Source organism: Columba livia, chromosome 13 (genome assembly GCF_036013475.1).
Source record: "Columba livia isolate bColLiv1 breed racing homer chromosome 13, bColLiv1.pat.W.v2, whole genome shotgun sequence".
Taxonomy (NCBI): domain Eukaryota; kingdom Metazoa; phylum Chordata; class Aves; order Columbiformes; family Columbidae; genus Columba; species Columba livia.
In genome coordinates this window covers 6,582,326-6,602,291 of record NC_088614.1, presented here as the reverse complement: position 1 = coordinate 6,602,291, position 19,966 = coordinate 6,582,326, and the positions used below count along the sequence as shown (strand labels likewise).

Here is a 19,966-nt window from a genome sequence, read left to right as displayed (position 1 = left end):
CTGCCCCCGTGCTGAGCTGCTGGTGGCGGTGGAAGGATATGGGGGTGCAAAGTGTTCCCTCCAGGGATGCAAAATGACCTCTTGGGGTGAAAAGTGACCCCCCTAGGGATGCAAAGTGACCCCTCTGGGCGCAAAGTGTCCGCCCCGGGGTGCAAAGCAGCCACTGAGGCTGTAAGTGCTGGCACTGGCAACACCGTGGATGGGGATGGGGGGACAGGGACATTGCTGCCTGCTTCCTGCCTGCACCCCTGCCTGCTGCCCTGTGCCCCACCCCAGAGGTGGCTGCGTTTCAGGGCCGGGCTAAACCAGTCCCCAGATATCCCTTAAGTTCCTTCCTGTGGAGGTGGGGGCAAATCCTAATCAGTTAATGTTTGCAGTGCCCTGTGAGATAACCACGGCAGGGCAAGGCTAATGGAGCCGGCCAGTCCCCAGCAGCACCCGCTGCCTTCAGCCACCGGCAACCAGGGGGCAAAGCATCCCCTAAAACCACTGGAGCCCATCAGGGAAAGGGGGGGATCCACGCCAGGGCAGGGAGGGTTCACCGGCAAACTTTGCTTGGCGGTGGAGAGAAGGGAATGGTGCTTTATCTGATGGAGGAGCTGGGCTGGGGGCGAGGAAGCCGGGAGCTCGGGCGCAGAGCTGCACCTGGCACTGGGCTGCCTCGATAAAAAGGTGATAGCAGAGATAACGCCAAGCAGCAATAACGGCCACTAAAGCTTTCAGCGCGATGGATAAAAATCGATATGCCAGGCACTTTGATTTATAGCCAAAAATAATAGGACTTTTATACCCGGTGATTGATTTATTTGATGTTAATCATTCCGCTTATCACCTGTATTAATAATCTCCAATGCCGGTGACGTCACCCCTGGGTGTTCGCTCTGGCGCCGATCGATTGGTCTCCGTGCTGGTTTATCCGCCCGGGACGCCAAGGCAAACATGTACTTTGGGCGCTAATCTTCCACACTGTCATATGCAGATTGGCTTTATCAGCTGCATCTCCAGCAGCAGTTAATGGAGAAAATAATTGTTATCAAGTTGCTATGAATACACCACAAATAGAGCCGTGACGGGAGCGGGGCCGAACCGGGTGACGTGGGGCCCACAGTGGGGTGGGAGAAATGTTGGGGGGGGTTGGGGTGGGAGGTGGGTGCCCACCCATAGGTGGCTTGGGAAGGATGTGCAGGTGGGTTTGGATGTCCTTGCAGGTCACCCTGTGCGGCACAGGGAACCTCATGACTGGGTAATGGGGGGTTTTGCTGGGACACAGGGATTTTGAGAGGGAAACCCCACTATGCACATCCTCAATGATGAACCCCCAGGCATCCTGGTCCTGGGGTGGCACCTCTCCGGTGGTCCTGTCACCAGGGGATGTCACCTCTGAAATCCACCACGCGTGGCCAACTGCCTTCCCTCTCCCGCCGCAGAGTCCAGAGACACCCCGGAGAGTCCAAAGGAACTGGAGGAGCCAGATCCCGGAGAAAATTCCCAGGAACCAGACGCCTGGAATGGGCCAGGTGAGTCCCCAGTGCGTGGCCGGTCATCCTGCTCCATCCCAGCTGCACTACAGGCTGGAGCAGCCAGAGTGAAAACCAGTATGAGGATGACTGGGAGCTGGGCAGGATGCAGCTAGCAGCACTTCTACTGGAAGAGGAGGTGTGAGATGGGGGCTGTGGTCCCCCATGTCCCCTGTGCCATTGTTGAGACCACAAAAAAAAATAATCCATGAGCAGTGGGGATGCTGGCACCATGGCTGGCATCGCGCTTCCCGGCGCAGGGAGGGTTTGGACCCCGTCCTGCGTCGCGACAGCACTAACAAACATCCTCGCAACCACAAAAGTGCCGCTCAAGCGGTTTCGTGATAGTTATCAAAACCCCAAGGAGCAAATAGAACCATCTATCTCCCTCTCAGCATCTCCACGCTGGGGCCGCTGGCACCCGGGCAGCCCTGTGGGTACCCCGCGCCCTATCGCCCCACTATCTCTAAACCTTCCCACCGTGGGGTTACGCTTGGGGTTCTTGGCGTAGATTTGGGTTTGCGGGCGCCTGTCTGATGGGGACGGCACTCGATGGGTGCATGGGGATGGGACTGCATGAACTGAGACTCTGCTCTGTCCTGGTGAGGCCCCATCTGGAGTCCTGGGTCTAGTTCTGGGCTCCCCACTTTAGGAAGGACAAGGAGTTACTGGGGAGAGTCCAGTGAAGGGACACAGAGATGCGAAGGCATCTGGAGCATCTTAGTGATCGGGAGACACTGAGAGAGCTGGGGCTGTTCAGCTGGAGAAGAGAAGCTGAGAGGGATCTTATTGATGTTACAAAGATTTCAGGGTGGGTGTCAAGAGGTGCCAGACTCTGTTCAGTGGTGCCCAGCGTCAGGGTGAGGGGCAACGGGCACAGACTGAAACACAGGAGGTTCCATCTGAACATGAGGAGAAGTTTGTTTAGACAGTGCCAGAGCCTCGACCAGGCTGCCCAGAGTGGTTTGGAGTTTCCTCCTCTGGAGACATTCAAACCTGCCTGGGCATGACCCTGTGTGATCTCATCTGGTGACCCTGTGTTAGCAGGGGTTGGACTGGATGATCTCCAGAGGTCCCTTCAACCCCACCGGTCTGGGATTCATGTGACACTCCCAAGGGTGGATGTGCCACATTTCGGGCCCCACTGGTGCTGCCCACCCCCTGCTCCTCCCAGTGGGTTGGTACTGGTGGATCTGTTTTCGGAGCCGCATGCGATGGGAAGGGGTGATGTAGGACAGCGATTGCTCTGCAGCAATGGATGCGACAGGGGGTCCCTGCTGTGTCCCCAAGGCCAACAGTCTCTGGCACAGGCTGGGCCATGGGAGCCGCCAGCTGCCGGCGCACGTGCTGCGGCAGCTGCCGAAATCCCCACGGCCCCGGGGGTGCCCCGTCCTCGGTCCTCGCTCCCCGTCCCGCCCCGACCGAGGGGAAGCGCTGGCCGGTCCCACTGATATCCCGGCCCTTCCTGCGTGCCGGGCAGGAAGGAGCCATGAGGCCACCCCCGGCTCCTCCTTATCTGCTCCTCGGCCTTTTGTCCCCACCATCCCCTGTGCTGGCATCCCGGTGTGTCACCCCCAGCTGTCCCAATGCCCCAGGGGGGTCATGACACCGTGCACCCTCATATTCTGGCAGAACCGGCATCTACGGACCATGATGCCTCAGCTTCCCCTTCCCCCCATTCCCTCGCCGGAGCGGGTTATTTGCATTCTTTATGTAAAAGAGATTTTATTATCGCCTTCTCCCAGCCCATCTCTATTCTGGTAATTGGAGTGGTATTAATTTCTGTGTGGCTGGGAGTTGATGGCGGTCCGGCGATGCTGCAGCGATAGGGTGTTCCTTTCGCACCAACCGCCGCGATAGCCCCGTCTATCAGGCACTCTGCAGGCTCTGCACTTATCAGGGATGGAGCTGGCGAAAAGGGAAACTCTGAGCAGCCTGAATTTTCTTCTTTTTTTTATCAGGCAGGATCCGCCGTATGTCAGCAATGGCAGCCGCAAAGATGCGACGCAGCAGGGGGGGCAAGCGGGCTACTCCTGGGTGCCTTTGTTCGCGCCCTGCGGGGTCTCTCGCCTTCCCCTGGCTCTTTTTGGGAGGCTATGGGTGTAACCTCCTGATGGCTTTGCCCTCTGGGTCTCCAAAACTCCTGCCCACTGGGTGCAGCACCGTGCCAGGACCTCTGCATGGAGCTCCTTGGCCCCGCACGCCGGAGAGGGAATATTGTTTTATCTTTGAAATGACCTTGTCTGTTGGAGGGGGCTGCCGCTTGCCTGGCTGATATGCAAATCCCTGGGAGCTGAAGGCTGTAATCCACAATTTGGGAGCCTTTGCAGATGTGTTGGGGTGCTGGGACACCCCGACTCTGTTCTGGGATGGGGCGTGGCCGTGAGTGGTGCCCACTTGTGTCTTCATCTTCTGATGGGGCTGGAGAGGGGATGTCCATCCTCCCTAAATTCCCCCAAACCACCCCAAATCCTTCCCCCCAGCCCTGCCAGCTGCTCTCAGCCATGCTCCAGGTTTCCATCTTTCCCACTCGTTTTTGTTTGCTCTGGAGCAGGGCTGATAGTGGAGAATTTTGGGAGCAGCTGCAGCCTTCACCTTCCCTCCCACCCCATCGCTGCCCAGCCAACCTCACCATATCAGGCCGATTTTTGCAGAGGGATAAGATGAAAAGCTCCAAGAAATGTCACCAACATGGTGTTGGGACAGGAGAACAGAAGAGAGCTGAGCCCCGCGAAGGGACCGGCTGCTCAGCCGCCTTATGAGATCCTGGAGAATCTCCACCAGGAGCAGCCCTGGGGAAGCCTGGCCGGCATTTGCCTTTCTACAAGGTGGGATGAAGCTTTTTGCCTTTGTCCCTGTGGTGACACCAATGGGCCATCAGTAGAGAAAGGATGGAGCAGACAGGCACAAAGCCTGGGTGGCTTTTGGCCTGTCTCTCTGAGGGTTCCTCACTCCCTTTCCTACATCAACTTCACTATTTGGGTCCCCACCAAGAGTTCCACCTTGCTGCTGGCTTCTCCAGGGTTTATTTAATTGCTCACAGGTGCTAATGATGGCTCTGGGTTAATTATGGTGTATGGCTCAGGTCCACCTCTCCCAGAACCAGGGTTCCATCCTCACCACCAGCCTTGTGTGCGGGGTATCAGGATGGGACAGGGCAACTTATTATATTTTTGGTGCGTCTAATTAAAACTTCAATTTTTTTTTTTCTTTCCTTTCCCTTCCCCCCCCGCCTTCCCCTTTGCCTCCCGCTCGCCTTCAGTTATGTTTATCTGCGCCACGACTCTTGCCTGAATAATCTCCGGCTGCCCGGAGTTTGTCTGCAAACCTCAAGGTTGATTATCAGGGCAAGCAGGGCACGGCGAGGAGGGGACAGCTCGTCCGGAGGGATGGCCCTGCGCCGCCCATGCCCCCTCGCTCCCCCTTCCCCTCGGCTCTGGTATGTGTGGGTGGGAAAAAATTATTCCAGCTATTTCATTTTATCGCTGGGAGCCGGGCTGTGCAGCAGATAGTTATGTTTGTGTTTGATTGCTGCGGGTTGGGGAGAATTGGGGGTTTGGGGCAGTAGCCCCCCAAGTTGGGGGTTCCTCAGGGTCCTGACTCCCTTCTTCCTTTGCCTGGCTTCTGTCTGGCAAAGCCACATGTGGGCACTGAATACAGCAGGATGATCTTAGCACGGGTGGTGGCACCTGTCCTGGCTTGGGGACATTGAAGGGGACCCTGTCCCTGCTGGGGTCTGTCCCTGCAGGTTCCTGCTCTCAGTTCAGCCTCTGTCTGGGGACATTGCAGAGTGGAGGGATGCTCAGGCTAGTTTGGGGACACTGCGGGAGTGCAGGGACGCTGCTGTGTCAGGCAATGCTGGGGACTGTTGAGACCTGCAGGAACTGTCCCCTTCTCTCTCTCCCCATCCTCCCCTCCATTTTCGCCTGGGAAGGAGAAAAATGTCTTGCACACTTGGGGCAAGAGCCCTGAGGCCGATGCTGCCTGTCTCACAGTGATTGACAGCTGTCAATCAGTCCCACCTTGCTGCTCTGCCCTGGACTGGATCTCTGAACCCGGTGGGTTTTAGGCTTGGAGCGAGGCTGAGCTCCCACTCCCCTCCTCCAGCTGGGTGCTGTCCCCCTGGGTGTCCCACCCAATTCCTGCAGGCAGGCCCATGCGGTGCCCCCCGCCTTTTCCGGAGGGGATATCTGCCCTCTGCATCGGCTCCGGGCCCCTTCGCTCCCCTTCCGCCCCCCCTCTGCCTTCCTGTCCCCCCACGCCACCCCTACCCGCTGACTGACACCAGCCTGGGGGGTCCCAGCAGCCCCATGAGTAGGGACAGCGCACAGACAGGGGGTTCCTGGCACAGGAGTCCAGCCACCCCTGGGGAAACTGGAAAGTTTTCCTCCTTCCCATCCTCCCTGAGCTCTTGCTGATGTTTCTCCTGGTGTTTATTCCTGTCCCTGTAGACACAGCTCCCACTTATTTCCCAGGGTGGGGAACCTGTTGGGACAAGGACCCCCTGGGGACAGGGACTCCCTCAGGGCCACATCCCAGCAGGACACAGCAACACCCTGAACACAAACGTCCCGGGGTGGCTTATCGGGACACGTCCCGCTGGGGCAGGGCACCCCAGCTGACGTGGGCTGTCAGGGACAGGCCATCACGGGGTGACGTGTGGCACAGCCCATGCCCGCCCCGTTGCTGCCGCCTGCCAGCTGTGCCACACAGCTGGCCAGCGGGGTGCCTGGCCCTTTTGGGGTGCAGCAGCTCCTGGGTGTCCTCACTCCCGGGCGCTGGGAGGTGCCCGCTCTGCTCTGTAGGTCACAGCTCCTCCATTAGCCAGGGGCAGGGTTCAGCCTGATAAAGTTTTGCTTTTGTACTCTGTCAAAAAAAAAAAAATAAAAAAATCAATAAATTGCAAGCGATGGGCAGAAGTGATAAAGGCAGAGGTCTTTCCTTGGCTCCTGCCCTGTCGGGGCAGTGGGGCGCCCCCCTGCACCCCAAAACCAGCAGCAGTCCAGCTCTCCCACAACCGTCCCCCCCTTGATCCATGGCAGCTTGACCAGAGCAACCCCAGGCTGAGCCCAAGCAGGCGCAGCCCAGCAAGGCTGGAATTTAAACCCTCCTCACTCCTTTGTCGTCCCCAAGGCTGCCCTGATTACTCGAGCACCCGGGACGGCAAAGCCGGGATAATCTCCTTAGCCCCTTTGGAGAGATTTCCCTTTGTGCGCGGAGGTGAAGAGTGGAGATGCTGCGTGTTCGCAGCTTAAGACTCTTCCCAATCGCCTCCCTCCATCTTATCAGAGCGGTGCCATCACATCATTGCACTAGTTGAGTTGTCAGGATTTATTCCTTCCGCCGCCGTGCACTCGCCGCTTCTAAAAACAGCAGCTGGGGTGTGCGGCGGGGCCAGGCTGGGGGTGTCAGGGTTTCTCCAGTTCAATTTTCCCCGGGAGGGAGCAGGACAGCCACAGGAGGTTGGGTACCAATGGGTGAGTGGGTGGATGAATCCATCCTCCCTCCACCTTGGGGTTCCTGTGCCATGGGGACATCCCTCACAGTTTGGGATGGGAGCACAGAACACAAGTTCACCCCAGTTCTCCAGACTCAGCATCGCCAGGGCTCGTACGGGGGCTGTACCCAACATTGTGTGTGTCCCCCCTCAATGGCTGGCAGCCCCCAGGGCTAGGCACAAAGTGCTGTATTAATAGGAGCAACATGCAGCTGATACTGGGATGTGGTCCCGTGACACCCCGATAACGGTATTTATCCCGATAGTATCCAGGCAGCTGCAAACACCGCAGGGACCTCTGAGCTGGGTCCTCACTGAGGGGCAGAGCCAAGTCATTGGGATTTGATGAAAGTTGTGCGGATGTGGGAGCCCCTTGCGATGGGACTGATGTGCTTTTCCCTCCTGCTCACTCCCCCATGGAAAGCAAATGTTGATGCACAGATGCAGCTGCACCTCCAGAGCATCTAGGAGCAAACGTGGGTGCCGCAGGAGCCGGCACAGCTCGATGCAGCTCCCAATGGTGCATCCTTGCCCCCTGGTACTGGGCACTGGGGAGGCCAAACTTTGAATCCTGAGGTCAGTTTTGGGCCCCTCACAATAAAGCCCTTGTGGTGCTGGAGTGAGTTGAGAGAAGGGAACAGAGCTGGTGAGGGGCTGGAGCACAAGTGTGATGGGAGCGGCTGAGGGACATGGGGGATTCAGCTGGAGAACAGGAGCTGAGGGGAGACGTTCTGATCTCTGAACTGCCTGAAAGGAGGTTGGAGCTGTGGGGGTCGGGCTCTGCTCCCCAGGAACAAGCACCAGGACCAGAGGAAACGGCCTCAAGTTGCACCAGGGGAGGTTGAGGTTGGATCTGGGGAACAATTTCTTCTCCAAAGGGCTGTCGGGCATTGGAACAGGCTGCCCAGGGCAGTGGTGGAGTCACCATCCCTGGAGGGGTTGGACAGATGGAGATGAGGTTCTCAGGGACATAGGGCAGTGCTAGATTTAGGTTATGGTTGGACTCGATGATCTTGAGGGTCTTTTCCAACCAAAATGATTCTGATTCTGTTATCTCCCTGACCATATGGATGCTGTGGGTCACCTTGCAGATGAGCTCTTGCAGAAGTTCATCTTCATCACACCCTGGTCCTGCATTCACCCCATCCCAGAGGACGATGCAGCCATGTTGCACAGTGACGCCGCATCTTGCAACCCTGTGGGCTTCGTCCCTCCCCTTGTCCCCAGCCAGGACCCCCATTTCCACAGGGACCCATGTGCCAGCAGTGCCTTCTCAGCCATTGATCGCCTGCTGCGTGGCCGTGGTGTGATGACAGGATTAATCTTTGCTCTCCGGCACAGCTCAGCCTATTTCTTTGAAATCTCTCGATGGGGAGATAAACTGAGGTGCAGCGCTGGGCGAGCAGGCGCTGTTGGTCCTGGGGGGCAGGGAACAGCGCTGGCACCCCGTGTTTCAGCACTGGGGGCCATGCCACACCGAGCAGGTGCACCCAGCTCACCGGGGGCTTTTTCCCCTCCTTCCTTCCTTCCTGCTGCTTTTCTTTGAGACCCAAAGCAAACAACCAGGTCCCTGCCCCATTTGGTTAATGATCTGGGAGATAAACCCTCCTGTGATAACGGCAGGGGCACCGCCTGCTCGGGGACCGATGGCCAGATGAGATACCTAGGGTGGTGTTCACCTGCTGGGGGGGATCCCGCAGGAAGGGGGCTGCACCCACGGACTTTGTTCCTCGCTGGGGGGCACTGGGGCACCCCAGGGGCTGGCACAGGCTTTTCCCAGGGTGCAGTCAGGGCGATGCGGCACAATCCGGTGCTGTTGGAGAGTAGGGAAGGGGATTGCTCCCCACTGCGTTGTTGTCCCCACGTGGGGACACAGCTCGATTGCTTTGAGCTTTGCTCCCAAGTGCAGCCAGTGTGAACGCTCAGCATCTCCCAGGCCGCCCCATCCCGCCATTGTTCCCCTCGTGCCAAGCGCAGCAATGCCATGTACTTAGTTTGAAAAATCACCTTTTTCCCTCTCTTTTTGTGTTACTGTATCAATGTGGGTGCAACCAGGTACTGTGGGGGCTCCGTCAGTGTCACCAATTGGGGACAGGGACACCCATCCAGACAGAGAACCGCTCAGCATTGCTGCCCAGGGTTCACCACTGCCCCACTTTTGTGGTGACACTGGGGGACTGGGCCACCGGCCGGTGCCATGGCCATGGGGCGCTGGCGGGAAGTGGGGCCAGCTCCGGCAACACTATTTTTGTCCCCCCTGTCTGGAACGGTTTTCTCTTTATCAGCGCTTGCGTGTTTTCTCTGCTGGGGATTGATACACAGAAGATGAAGTGCTCTGACATGGGAAGTGTCAGGCGAACGCTCTTATCTCGGAGACATGGTCTCCTGACCCAAACGCTGCTGATTACCAGTGAGACGGGGGGAAGAGGGGGGGACAAAAAGCAGGGGGAGGGGGCATGGAGTGGGAGAGGTGGCGGTTGGGCTCCATTCCCCAAAAGCAGCCAGGCTCTGTGGGGTGGCAAAGCCAGAGAGGAGCCACCATCCTTGGGGCTGTCTTGGGTGTTTGCTGTCACCTTCCTGGGGTTTGGGGGTTGGTGAGGACCAGTGACGTGGGGATGCTGGGACCTCAGTAGAGGGGCTGGCACCCTGGCAGGGAGTCAGACGGGAGCTGGTTGTTAGAAACGCGGAGCAACGTTCACCCTGCAAGGGTCTGACTGCCCCATTCGGCCCCGAGATCACAGTGACAGCTGCATCCTGCCCTGGAGGGTCTGCTCCCTGCCATGTCCTTTGCGGGAGGGACCAGCTGGGCGTGGGGCTGCTGCTGCCTGTCCTTGGCGTCGGTTTGTGCCAGGGAATAAATCCCACCGGCTCCTCAGAGGTCCCAGACCCCTCTCTGCCCTCCTCCTCCTCCCCATGCCGAGATGGAGCTGGTGAGGCCACAGGCTGGGGGATGCTGGGGACGTGGGGCAGGGGAATGCTGGGATGTGCGCACCCCCAAAACCACTTTGCTGGGGATGAAATCCCAGTGGAAGACAGAGCCAGGATCCACGGCCAGGGTGGAATCTGGAGCATTCCAGCTCTGTGCCAGTACCAAGGGCTGCGAGGTCAAAGGGTCCAAGGTGCTGCGGGCAGGAGGTGCTGCAGGAAAGGGATGGCAGGCAGAGCACATCTCAGTATGCTGGCTGTGGCACAGGGACCAGCCAAAGACCTCAGGAACCTTTGATGCCTTCACAGACCTTTTTTCCAGCCCAGCTCCTCACGGGTTTTGCCAAGGGGCACTGGCTGCTCCCCTGGGACACGCTCAGAGCCACATCCCCAGTGGCACAGGGTCCTCCTTGGCAGATGGAGGGACCCATGGTTGACAGTAGGATGTGGGTGCCGCCAACCTGTGTTCAGCACCCAGCACTTCCAGTCGCTCACCTTAACTTACCCCAGTGCCGAGAGGATCCCCATGTCAACCTGGCTAATAAACACATCTGATTTCAATCTCTGCAACCATGGGATCGCTTTATCCTCCCTGCGCTCCCAGCTCGGAAAGCAATTTTGCCTTCAAACCTGCACAGCCTCCTCCCTGCCCACAGGACCAGGGCACTGGCTGCGGCTTCTGCGGCATCCTCGAAGGACACAGGCTCTGGGCTCATGGCTTTTGGCGGGGCTCTTTTTCCTGGCATGGTGATGGGGGAAACCCCCACTTCTTCCCTGGAGTACCCCAGGGTGCCAGGAGCCTTCCTGGCTGCAGATGGGTGGCCTGGGCACCCTGCCTGGCTGCTGACCTGGTGTTTGGCTCTCTGTCCTTGGGGAGCATCTTCTTTTTTGGGGTGCAGCATCCATCCCACCACATGGCAAGGGGCAGCCAGCATGCATCCATCTGCGTATTGGTTACCTGCCATCTTATCTGCGCTCCGAAAGACAAAGGCACAGTTAAAACATTTTAGAGCAGCCTTCATAGTGTATTAACATGTTATCTAACCCATTAAACCAGGGGCTTATCAGATAATCAAAGCCATTAAGCCCTGAAGCTGCTGTGACTTTGGGTGCGGGGATGGGAAATGCTCCTTCCGCTCCGCTCCGCTGTGCGGTGCCTGGACCCCCTGGCGAGAAGCCACATCCCACCCACTCACCACAGCCCCGGGACACCCACCTGCAGCTCTGGGCTCCACGTGGGTGCCCACATCCCCGGGGACCTGGGGCAGCCAGGGGTCTGTTTTGGGGACATTGTGCTGATGTTGTGCCCATCTCCCCACAGATGAGCTGGACCTGGCCGTGCAGGACGGGGAGCGGCGAGTGCGAAGCCGCAGGAGCCTCCCCGAGGGTTTCTCCTGGGGACCCTTCCAGGGCAGCATCCACAGCGAGCTGGCATCGCCAGGGCACGGTGACATGGTAAGGGGCACTGCCGATGATCGTGACAGGGAAAATGCCAAGGAATGAAGCTGTTTGAAGAAAGGAGTTAGTTTGGGAGGGATTTTCCCTGCCAACCCCCTGGGAATCTTTGGGTTTGGGTGCCCAGGAGGTTTCCCTGCCACACGCTGCCCCAGATCAGAGCGTCCCCATGGGCAGGGGGACGGGATGCTGCCTGTCCCCTCTTGTCCCCTCCTGCACATGGCTGCAGGCTGCTTGGTGGCACGCATGTCCTCACAGAGGAGATGTGGTTTGGGTTTCCCAACCAAGATTTGCTCCTGGGGAATCCCGGTTGTGCCTGGAAAGCGCTGGAGTGGGACAGGAGGCGGCGGGGGGCACCGGGGCTGGTGGCTGTGTCAGAGTGGATGCACATGGGTGTGTTTTAGGTGCCAGATCCTCACATTTCAGCTGCATCCTTCCACCAGCATCTCCCCGGAGCTGCACAAGAGCAGCTCCAGCCCAGGGTCTTCAAGGCCGGAGGATCTCGCCCAGGCTCTGTCCCCACCTCCTCCTCCTCCTTCTCCTCCTGTCTCCCTTGCTTTTTTTTTTTTTTTTTCATTTTTTTTAGCTCAGGCCCGTTTATCTTTGCTGAATTAAATCCTTGATTAACCCTTATCTGCCCAGTTTGGCTCCCTATCTCCTGGTTGGCGCCGTGTGTCCAGACACCCGGTACAGGATGATTGATTTCTTAAAGATATGCCCGGCTTTTTTTCTGATACTTCATTTATTGTCTAAATATTTTTGCTCCCATTTCAGCAGCTCCCTTATCAAGCCCAGCTGATGATTCCCAGCCCTGCTCTCCTCCACCACTCTCCTCCCTCCCTATCTCTGCTCGGGGAAGTGAGGAAGGAATCGCAGCCCCATCCCTGATACGGGCTGTCGCCCTCGGGTCCCTTCATCTTTGTCACTGGAGGTGGTTGGGGGGGTGCAGGGGGTCTCCCCTAAATCCTGCCTCTCTCTGCTGTCTGTCTCCATGCGGGAGATTATCCCAGCCCAGTGCAAACTGGAAATACTGGGTGGCTTTAATGCTGCTGTGGCATGAAGCATCACATGTGCCCATCATTGCACTGATGGAGGAGTAGGAAGAGGAGGAGGGGGAGGAAGATGCCTCCCCCAAAACCAGCCTTGCTCAGGAGGGTGTGCAAGCCCTCCGGCAGCACCAGCCCAGAGGTGCCAAGTGTTGGCGGAGCCCTGTGTGCCATCTCACACCTGGCTGTCCCCCACATCCCTGCCCCACATCCCCCCCAGCCGCTCAGGGTGATGCCCACAGCGGGGGCAGTGGGGCTGCCCTGGTAACGCCGTCCCGGCGGATGTGGAGCAGATTGGGTTTCCGATGGTTATCGGGCCAGTGCAGAGCGGAGACACTGACCTCTTTGTTCGGGGAGAACAAGGAAGGGTTCGACACAGGGCTGGGGCCACGGAGGGGGGCTGGAGCGTGCGTCCTAGGGTGCTGGGAGCACCCTGGGGTGCTGTGGGGTGTGCGGACACCTCAGGGGCCTCCCTCTGTTTGGGGGTACCCACAGGTCCACAGCAGATACCTGCAGAGACACTCCTCTCCCTCCTAGTTTGGGACATGGTGGGGCCACTGCGGTCCCCAGCCCATGTGCCACCAGCAGCACTTGTCCCCGTGTCCCATGTAGGGGGGTCCCTAAAACCTCCCGGCCCCATTTCCCAGCCACTTTCCACAGGGGCAGGGGAGGGTCCTGTGAAATGTGCACACGCGTGTGCCAGCACATGCACATACACAGGCAAATGGGGGGGTTATCGCGCTGCCGGCACTCGGCTCCTGCCAGTGATAAGGCCTCAACCGGCTGCCACTGTCAGGCTGAGTCGGAGGGTTTAGAAATATTGGGACGAATAATTAGATTTCATATCGTTACTGCGGCAGCCATCGGAGGATCAGGCAGATTAATTTCCCCCCCCACACCACCACCTCTTTCTGCTCATTAATATTCATTAGAGATGCAGGAAGGCAGAGCTGGGCACAGGCTGAGCGGGGAGCACCACGGCCCCCCTGCTGCCACCCCTTCACCCTGACCTCTGCCTGTTTGGGAAGCAGCGCTCAGCCCCCCTCCCTGTCCTCGGCAGAACCCCCCCGTGACACTGGTGCTGGAGGACGAGAGCTGCTGGTTGTCCCGCCTGCCCCTCGTGCCCGCAGAGCCCGATGCCAACGCCGTCATCTACAGGAAGGGTCAGTACCAGTGCTTGGGGACTCTGGGGGGGGTCGAGCACAGCTGCCCTGGCACTGGGGTGAGGGATGGGGTGCTGCTGCTTGTCCCCCGTCTGTGGGGCTTGTCCCACATCCCTGGGACTTGGTCCCCTGTCCCAGCCCTCCCCAGCTGTCTGGCTGCTGGGGGACATAAGGAGGGTCACAGCTGGTGCAGATGTTGCTGCAGGTGTGAGTGCAAGCGTCAGTGCATGTAGCTGGGGCGAGAGCCGGCGCAAGCATCGGGGCGAAACTCCTTGCAAGCATTACTGCACATAGTGGTGTAAGACTCTGTGCAAGCATTGCTGCAAGTGCTGGTGTAAGACTTGGCACAAACATCGGTGCAAGACTCAGTACAAGCATTACTGCAAGCATTGGTGCAAGTGTTGGTGCACAGCTCAGTGCATGTGTTGGTACGAGCAGTACTGCATGCAGTGGTGTAAAACTCAGTTCAAGTATTGGTACAAGACTCAGTGTAAGCATTGCTGCAAGCATTGGTGCAAGTGTTGCTGCAAGCATTGGTGCACAACTCAGCAGAAGCACTGGTGCAACAGTACTGCACAAAATGGTGTGTTTCAGTGCAAGCATTGGTGCAAGACTTGGCACAAACTTTGGTGCAAGCCTTACTGCATGCAACAGTGTAAGACAGCGTGAGCTTTACTGCAAGCATTGATGCAAGTGTTAGTGCGAAAGTCAGCACAAGTATTGGTGCAAGACACCATGCAAGCATCATTGCGTGTGTTGGTGCAAGCATTGGTGCACAACTCAGCACAAGCACTGGTGCAAGTGTTACTGCCCACATTGGTGTAAGACTCTGTGCAAGCATTTCTGCAAGCACAGGCTCCAGCATGGGTGCGAGAGTGAGCGGGAGGCTGCGGGCAGGCAGGGCAGTGCAGGCAGAGCTATGCAGGCCGTACAGTGCAGGCAGGGCTATGCAGGCAGTACAGTGCAGGCAGGGCTATGCAGGCCGTACAGTGCAGGCAGGGCTATGCAGGCCGTACAGTGCAGGCAGGGCTATGCAGGCAGTACAGTGCAGGCAGGGCTATGCAGGCCGTACAGTGCAGGCAGGGCTATGCAGGCTGTACAGTGCAGGCAGGGCTGTGCAGGCAGAGCTATGCAGGCAGGGCAGTGCAGGCAGGGCTATGCAGGCCGTACAGTGCAGGCAGAGCTATGCAGGCAGTACAGTGCAGGCAGGGCTATGCAGGCAGGGCAGTGCAAGCAGAGCTATGCAGGCAGTACAGTGCAGGCAGGGCTATGCAGGCAGGGCCGTGCAGGCAGCGCTGGCCACAGGCAGACACTGCCATCTCCAGGCAGTTCAGGGCTCAGCCATGGCCAAGAGGAAGCACCAGGCTCAGAGGGGACAAGGACAGAAAGGGACAAGAGGCACAGAGCTGTACAGGACGGGGATCTGGGAGGTCTGTGCTGACCGCTGTCCCCACATCCCCCAGACGAAGCCCTGTGGTGCCGGACGACGCGTGCTCTGCGGGAAGATGAGCCCGTGTGTGCTTTCGTGGTGGCAGAGCCACCAGCTGTCCCCAACCACCATGCGGTGACAGCAGAGCCCGGTGACTCACCCTACCCGGCTGCGCTGCGCTCGGACATCCAGCTGCTGCCACAGCAAGCGGGCATGGCTGCCATCCTGGCTACCGCCGTGGTCAACAGTGAGTCCCTGGGGGGCATGGTGGGGTGGGGGGACATGGTGCAGCCCACGGGACTGTGCCAAGGGTCCCCAGCCTGTCATGCAAGTGATGTATCACAGGATCAGAGAATCATCTTGGTTGGAAGAGACCCTCAAGATCATCGAGTCTGACCATAACTCACCTCTGGCACTACCCCATGTCCCTGAGAACCTCATCTCCATCTGCTCAACCCCTCCACGGATGGTGACTCCATCACTGCCCTGGGCAGCCTGTTCCAATGCCCGACAGCCCTTTGGGGAAGAAATAGTTCCCCAGATCCAACCTCAGTCTCCCCTGGCACAACTTGAGGCAGTTTCCTCTTGTCCTATCAAGAGGAAATTTGCATGTCCCATCCTTGTCCCCTCTGCAGAGGATGTCTTCCCATGCAAGGACTGTGGGATCTGGTACCGGAGTGAGCGCAACCTGCAAGCCCACCTGATGTACTACTGTGCCAGCCGGCAGAGCGCTGGCTCACCCGCCCTGGAGGAGAAGCCCAAGGAGACGTACCCCAACGAGCGCGTCTGCCCCTTCCCGCAGTGCAAGAAGAGCTGCCCCAGCGCCAGCTCCCTGGAGATCCACATGCGGAGCCACAGCGGTATGACACGGCACGGCATGGCACAATGTGGCATGGCATGGCACGCTGCTGCACTCTGGGGACACCAAGCCTCGTGCAGGGACCCCAAGAGTGAAGGGGTGGAGAAGCAGTGGGGATGCAGCACGGTGACCAGCTAGATGAGGTTCTCCCCCAGTTAGGTTACTGGTTTGGGGCTGCTGCCTTGTAAGTCTTTCCCCATGTCCTGTAAAGACAAAAGGAGCATCTTGCTTCCGGCAGCTGGTGCCTTCTTGGCTGGCACAGGCCATGGATTGTCTCTGTGGTCCCTGTACCCCTTCCCTCAGTGCTGAAGTGTCTGCCTGTCTGTCCATCCTGCAGGAGAGCGGCCGTTCGTCTGCCTGATCTGCCTGTCCGCCTTCACCACGAAAGCCAACTGTGAGCGTCACCTGAAGGTGCACACGGACACCCTGAATGGTGAGTGAGCACTGCCCAGCGTCCCCATGGGGACACCCCTGTCCTTTCCAGCACAGCCTGGGGACGGGGACCCACTCCCCATGGGTCTCTGCTGGGTGGTGTCCTGCCTGCTCAGCCCCACGTTCCCCACAGGTGTCTGCCACAGCTGCGGCTTCATCTCCACCACGAGGGACATCCTCTATAGCCACCTTGTCACCAACCACATGATCTGCCAGCCAGGCTCCAAGGGAGAGATGTACTCACCAGGGCCAGCCCTGCCTGCCGCCAAACCCCTGACCCCCGGTGGGTACCCAGGCGGGCGACACGTGCCAGTGCTCCACGCACAGCCTAGCGTTGCCACCGAGGGCTGCGTCCTCAAATGGCGAGGAGGGAGGTGGAGGGCAGGGGGAGCATCGCTGTGCCAGAGGGGTGACCCAGTGCCTCTCTCCTCTCAGCAGGGCTGAACCAGACAAACAACACGTCCCTGCGGAAGGGCAGCCTGCCGGCGTTCCTGCCCGAGGGGCTGCCAGTGCTGCCACAGCACGTGGTGCTGCATGGCCCCCTGCCCACCCCACCGCCCGGCCCCGATGCCGTGCCCCCCCTGGCACCACCCACCTCGCCCCCCAGTGCCAGGGCTGGCAAGGTCTCACCACCCACCCAGCCACAGAATGGGGAAGGACCGTCATCATCATCCTCATCCTCATCCAATGAGCCTGTCCGCATCAAGGAGGAGCCCGCCAGCAGCCCGGCCAGTGAGGCAGAGGTACCCAAAAGCAGCGGCCCCATGGAGGGGGATGGCAGCCCCAGCTCCCGGACCTCGTCCCCCCGCAGCCTGTCCTCGGCCAAGGTCAAGTCTGAGCTCGCCAGCCCCACGCCAGGCTCCAGCCCGGTGCCCAGCGAGCCGGGGACGGGCACGGCTGGTGGCACCGTCTTCCTCCCCCAGTATGTGTTCAGCCACGAAGCCGCGGTGGTGCCGCAGGCGTCAGAGATCCTGGCGAAGATGTCAGAGCTGGTGCACAGCCGGCTGAAGCAGGGCCACGGCGGTGCCGTGCCACCCGCCATCTACACCAGCACCTCGCCGGCGCCCAAGGGTGCCACGTGCTTTGAGTGCGAGATCACCTTCAACAACATCAACAACTACTACGTGCACAAGCGGCTCTACTGTTCCAGCCGGCACCTGGCTGAGGACAGCCCCCCTGGGGTGCGCAAGCTCAAAGCCCCTCCCGGGGCACCCAAGGGCACTCCCACTCCGGGGACGCTGCTGTCCTCCCCAGCGGGTGACAGTCAGGGGACACTGGCGGGCGATGGGGACACCGGCCGTGATGCCACGCCGCCAACTGCCCCACCGGAGGTAAAAACAGAGGAGGGGAGCAGCAAAGCAGGGTCCCCCGAAGTGGAGGGGGTGTCGGGACGGTGCAGTGAGGACAGCCAGAGCCCCAGCAGCTCGGCAGGGGACGAGGGGGACGAGGACCCCAGCAAGACGCTGTGCGAGGCGTGCAACATCCGCTTCAGCCGCCACGAGACCTACGTGGTACACAAGCGTTTCTACTGTGCCTCCCGCCACGACCCCCCCCTCCGCCGCCCCACTGTCCCCAAAGTCCCCTTTCTCCCCCAGCCCCTCCGCACCCGCAAGCGCCGCAAGCTCTACGAGATCCACGGGGCCACTCACCGCCCCGCCGAACCCCTGCCGGCCCCTGAACCGCTGCCAGCCACCGACCCACCGGGGGCTGCCCCCTCACCCCACACCAACCTGGACACCGAGGGTCCTATCGATCTGAGCAAGAAGCCGCGGCGCCAGGGTGAACCGGCGCCGGCACCGCTGCTGCCCTTGGCCGACTACCACGAGTGTACCGCCTGCCGCATCAGCTTCCACAGCCTCGACTCCTACCTAGCCCACAAGAAGTACCAGTGCCCGGCCACCCCCCTGCAGCCCCGCACCCTTGAGCACCTCCAGAAGATGAAGGGAGCCATGGCTGCCCCCCTCAAGGACCGGCACAGCCCCGGCGAGGGGGACCCCGAAGGCATGAGGGTGAGGGTGGCTCCAGCAGGGAGCCCCGGCGTCCCCTACCCCAGTGCAGACTCACTGCAGCGTCACCCCAAAGGTCCCCTGTCACCCATGGGGACAAAGGGACCTCTCTCTGCTTGTCCCTACTGTCCTGTCAACGGGGCCATCAAGGGCGACCTCCTCGAGCACTTCCGTAACGCCCACGGGCTCTTCATAGCCAAGCCGGCGGTGGCCGGGCAGGGGGTCCCCGACACCCCAGTGCCCGGTGCCGGCAGGACACCCGAACCCCCACTCCCCACCGCATCACCCCCCCACCCACCCACCCCCCGCCTCCGCCGGGACAGTTTCAACAGCAAGGAGGGGCAGGATGGCGGCGGCAGCCCCCGTCCCCCTGCATCGCCCCAGCCCCCCGCTTCGCCCGGAGCCCCCGAGGGACTGCGGGAAGGCGCCCGCAAGCCCCCCACCCCTCCCACCTACACGGACAGGGGGGTGCAGACCCCCCCAGCCAAGGCTGTGCCCAGCCCTGTGCCCAATGGCAACCACAGGTACTGTCGCCTCTGCAACATCAAGTTCAGCAGCCTCTCCACCTTCATTGCCCACAAGAAGTATTACTGCTCCTCCCACGCCGCCGAGCACATCAAGTAAAGCCCCCCCCACTACCCCTACCACTGCTTGGGGGCTGCAGGGGTGGGAACCGGTGGCTGACACCCTCCCTTGCAGGGGTTGGGGTGATGGAGGATTCCCCCAGGAGGCTTCAGCGGCTGGAGTTCCCTCTGGTATCCCCAAATTCTGCCCTGAGTTGGGGATCCCATGTGTCCCATGTGAGAACAGTGCTGCTGGGGGGGCTGGTCCCCCCCAGCCCCCAGTGCATGCCGAGCCTCGCCAGGGTTGATGCTGCAGGGAAACTGAGGCAGGGGGAAGGCGTGTAGCCCTGCCCTGGCTGGGGGACTGTGGGGGGAGCTCTGTCCCCAGGTCGACACTACAGGGATGGGGAGGGGGCTCAGCGTGTCTTAGCCCTGGGCACCACAAGAAGAGTAGGGGGTGTCCCCCGCCACAGAGTGGAGCCTGTGGGGAGACAGCACTGAACGAGGATGGAGCGACCCTGGGAAGCGTGTGTATAAGTGTGTACAGAAATAAATATGTCTAATAGAGCTGGGCTGCCGCCTGCCTGCGGGGGGCATGCTGCGGGGGCTGGAGAGGCCACTGTCACCCCATGGGGTCAGGGACAGCGGGTATATATATGGCAGGGACAGCCTGCACTAGTGAGGCGGAGCGCAGTGTTCCTGTTCCCCCAGTGGCACTCACCTCACCCCAGGTGCCACGGGGCATTGCAGCCAGGCTGCAGGCTGTTAGCTCATTAATTATCAGGCTAATTAAGTCCTCACAGCCACTGGTGGGCCATGCTGCCCTAAGCCCAGCTCTGGGTTCTACCACATTAGCTGTTCTGTGCTGGTGCCCCAGTGCCCTATGGTGGGATGTCCCCAGGTGAGTGTGGCTCCTGTCCCCTGTGATATGCATCACAGGAAGATGTCCCGAAGCACAGCTTCTCTCCCCACATCTCATCCCAGTGCTTCCCAGTATAGCACAGGAGGGCACTGAGTTGTCCCCTCCCCACCCTGCTTTACATTTCAAGGACCATCTGAGCTCCCCATTTCCTA

At 59.9% G+C, this 19,966-nt stretch overlaps 1 protein-coding gene across 6 annotated transcripts in view; it reads left to right on the top strand.

Moving 5' to 3' along the window:
• ZFPM1 (zinc finger protein, FOG family member 1) overlaps positions 1-19,459 on the top strand; it is a 34,470-nt gene extending 15,011 nt beyond the window's left edge. For 5 of the 6 annotated variants that reach the window (XM_065028775.1, XM_065028776.1, XM_065028774.1 and 2 more), the window contains 8 exons: positions 1,428-1,517; positions 11,261-11,394; positions 13,501-13,603; positions 15,067-15,279; positions 15,668-15,892; positions 16,229-16,324; positions 16,457-16,606; positions 16,759-19,459. In XM_065028775.1, coding sequence (XP_064884847.1) covers positions 1,428-1,517; positions 11,261-11,394; positions 13,501-13,603; positions 15,067-15,279; positions 15,668-15,892; positions 16,229-16,324; positions 16,457-16,606; positions 16,759-18,953 — 3,206 coding nt within the window. In that variant the 3' untranslated portion in view covers positions 18,954-19,459. The remainder of the gene's footprint in view (positions 1-1,427; positions 1,518-11,260; positions 11,395-13,500; positions 13,604-15,066; positions 15,280-15,667; positions 15,893-16,228; positions 16,325-16,456; positions 16,607-16,758) is intronic. The other variant, XM_065028773.1, reaches the window with a different exon arrangement.
• Positions 19,460-19,966: the final 507 nt, after the last annotated feature.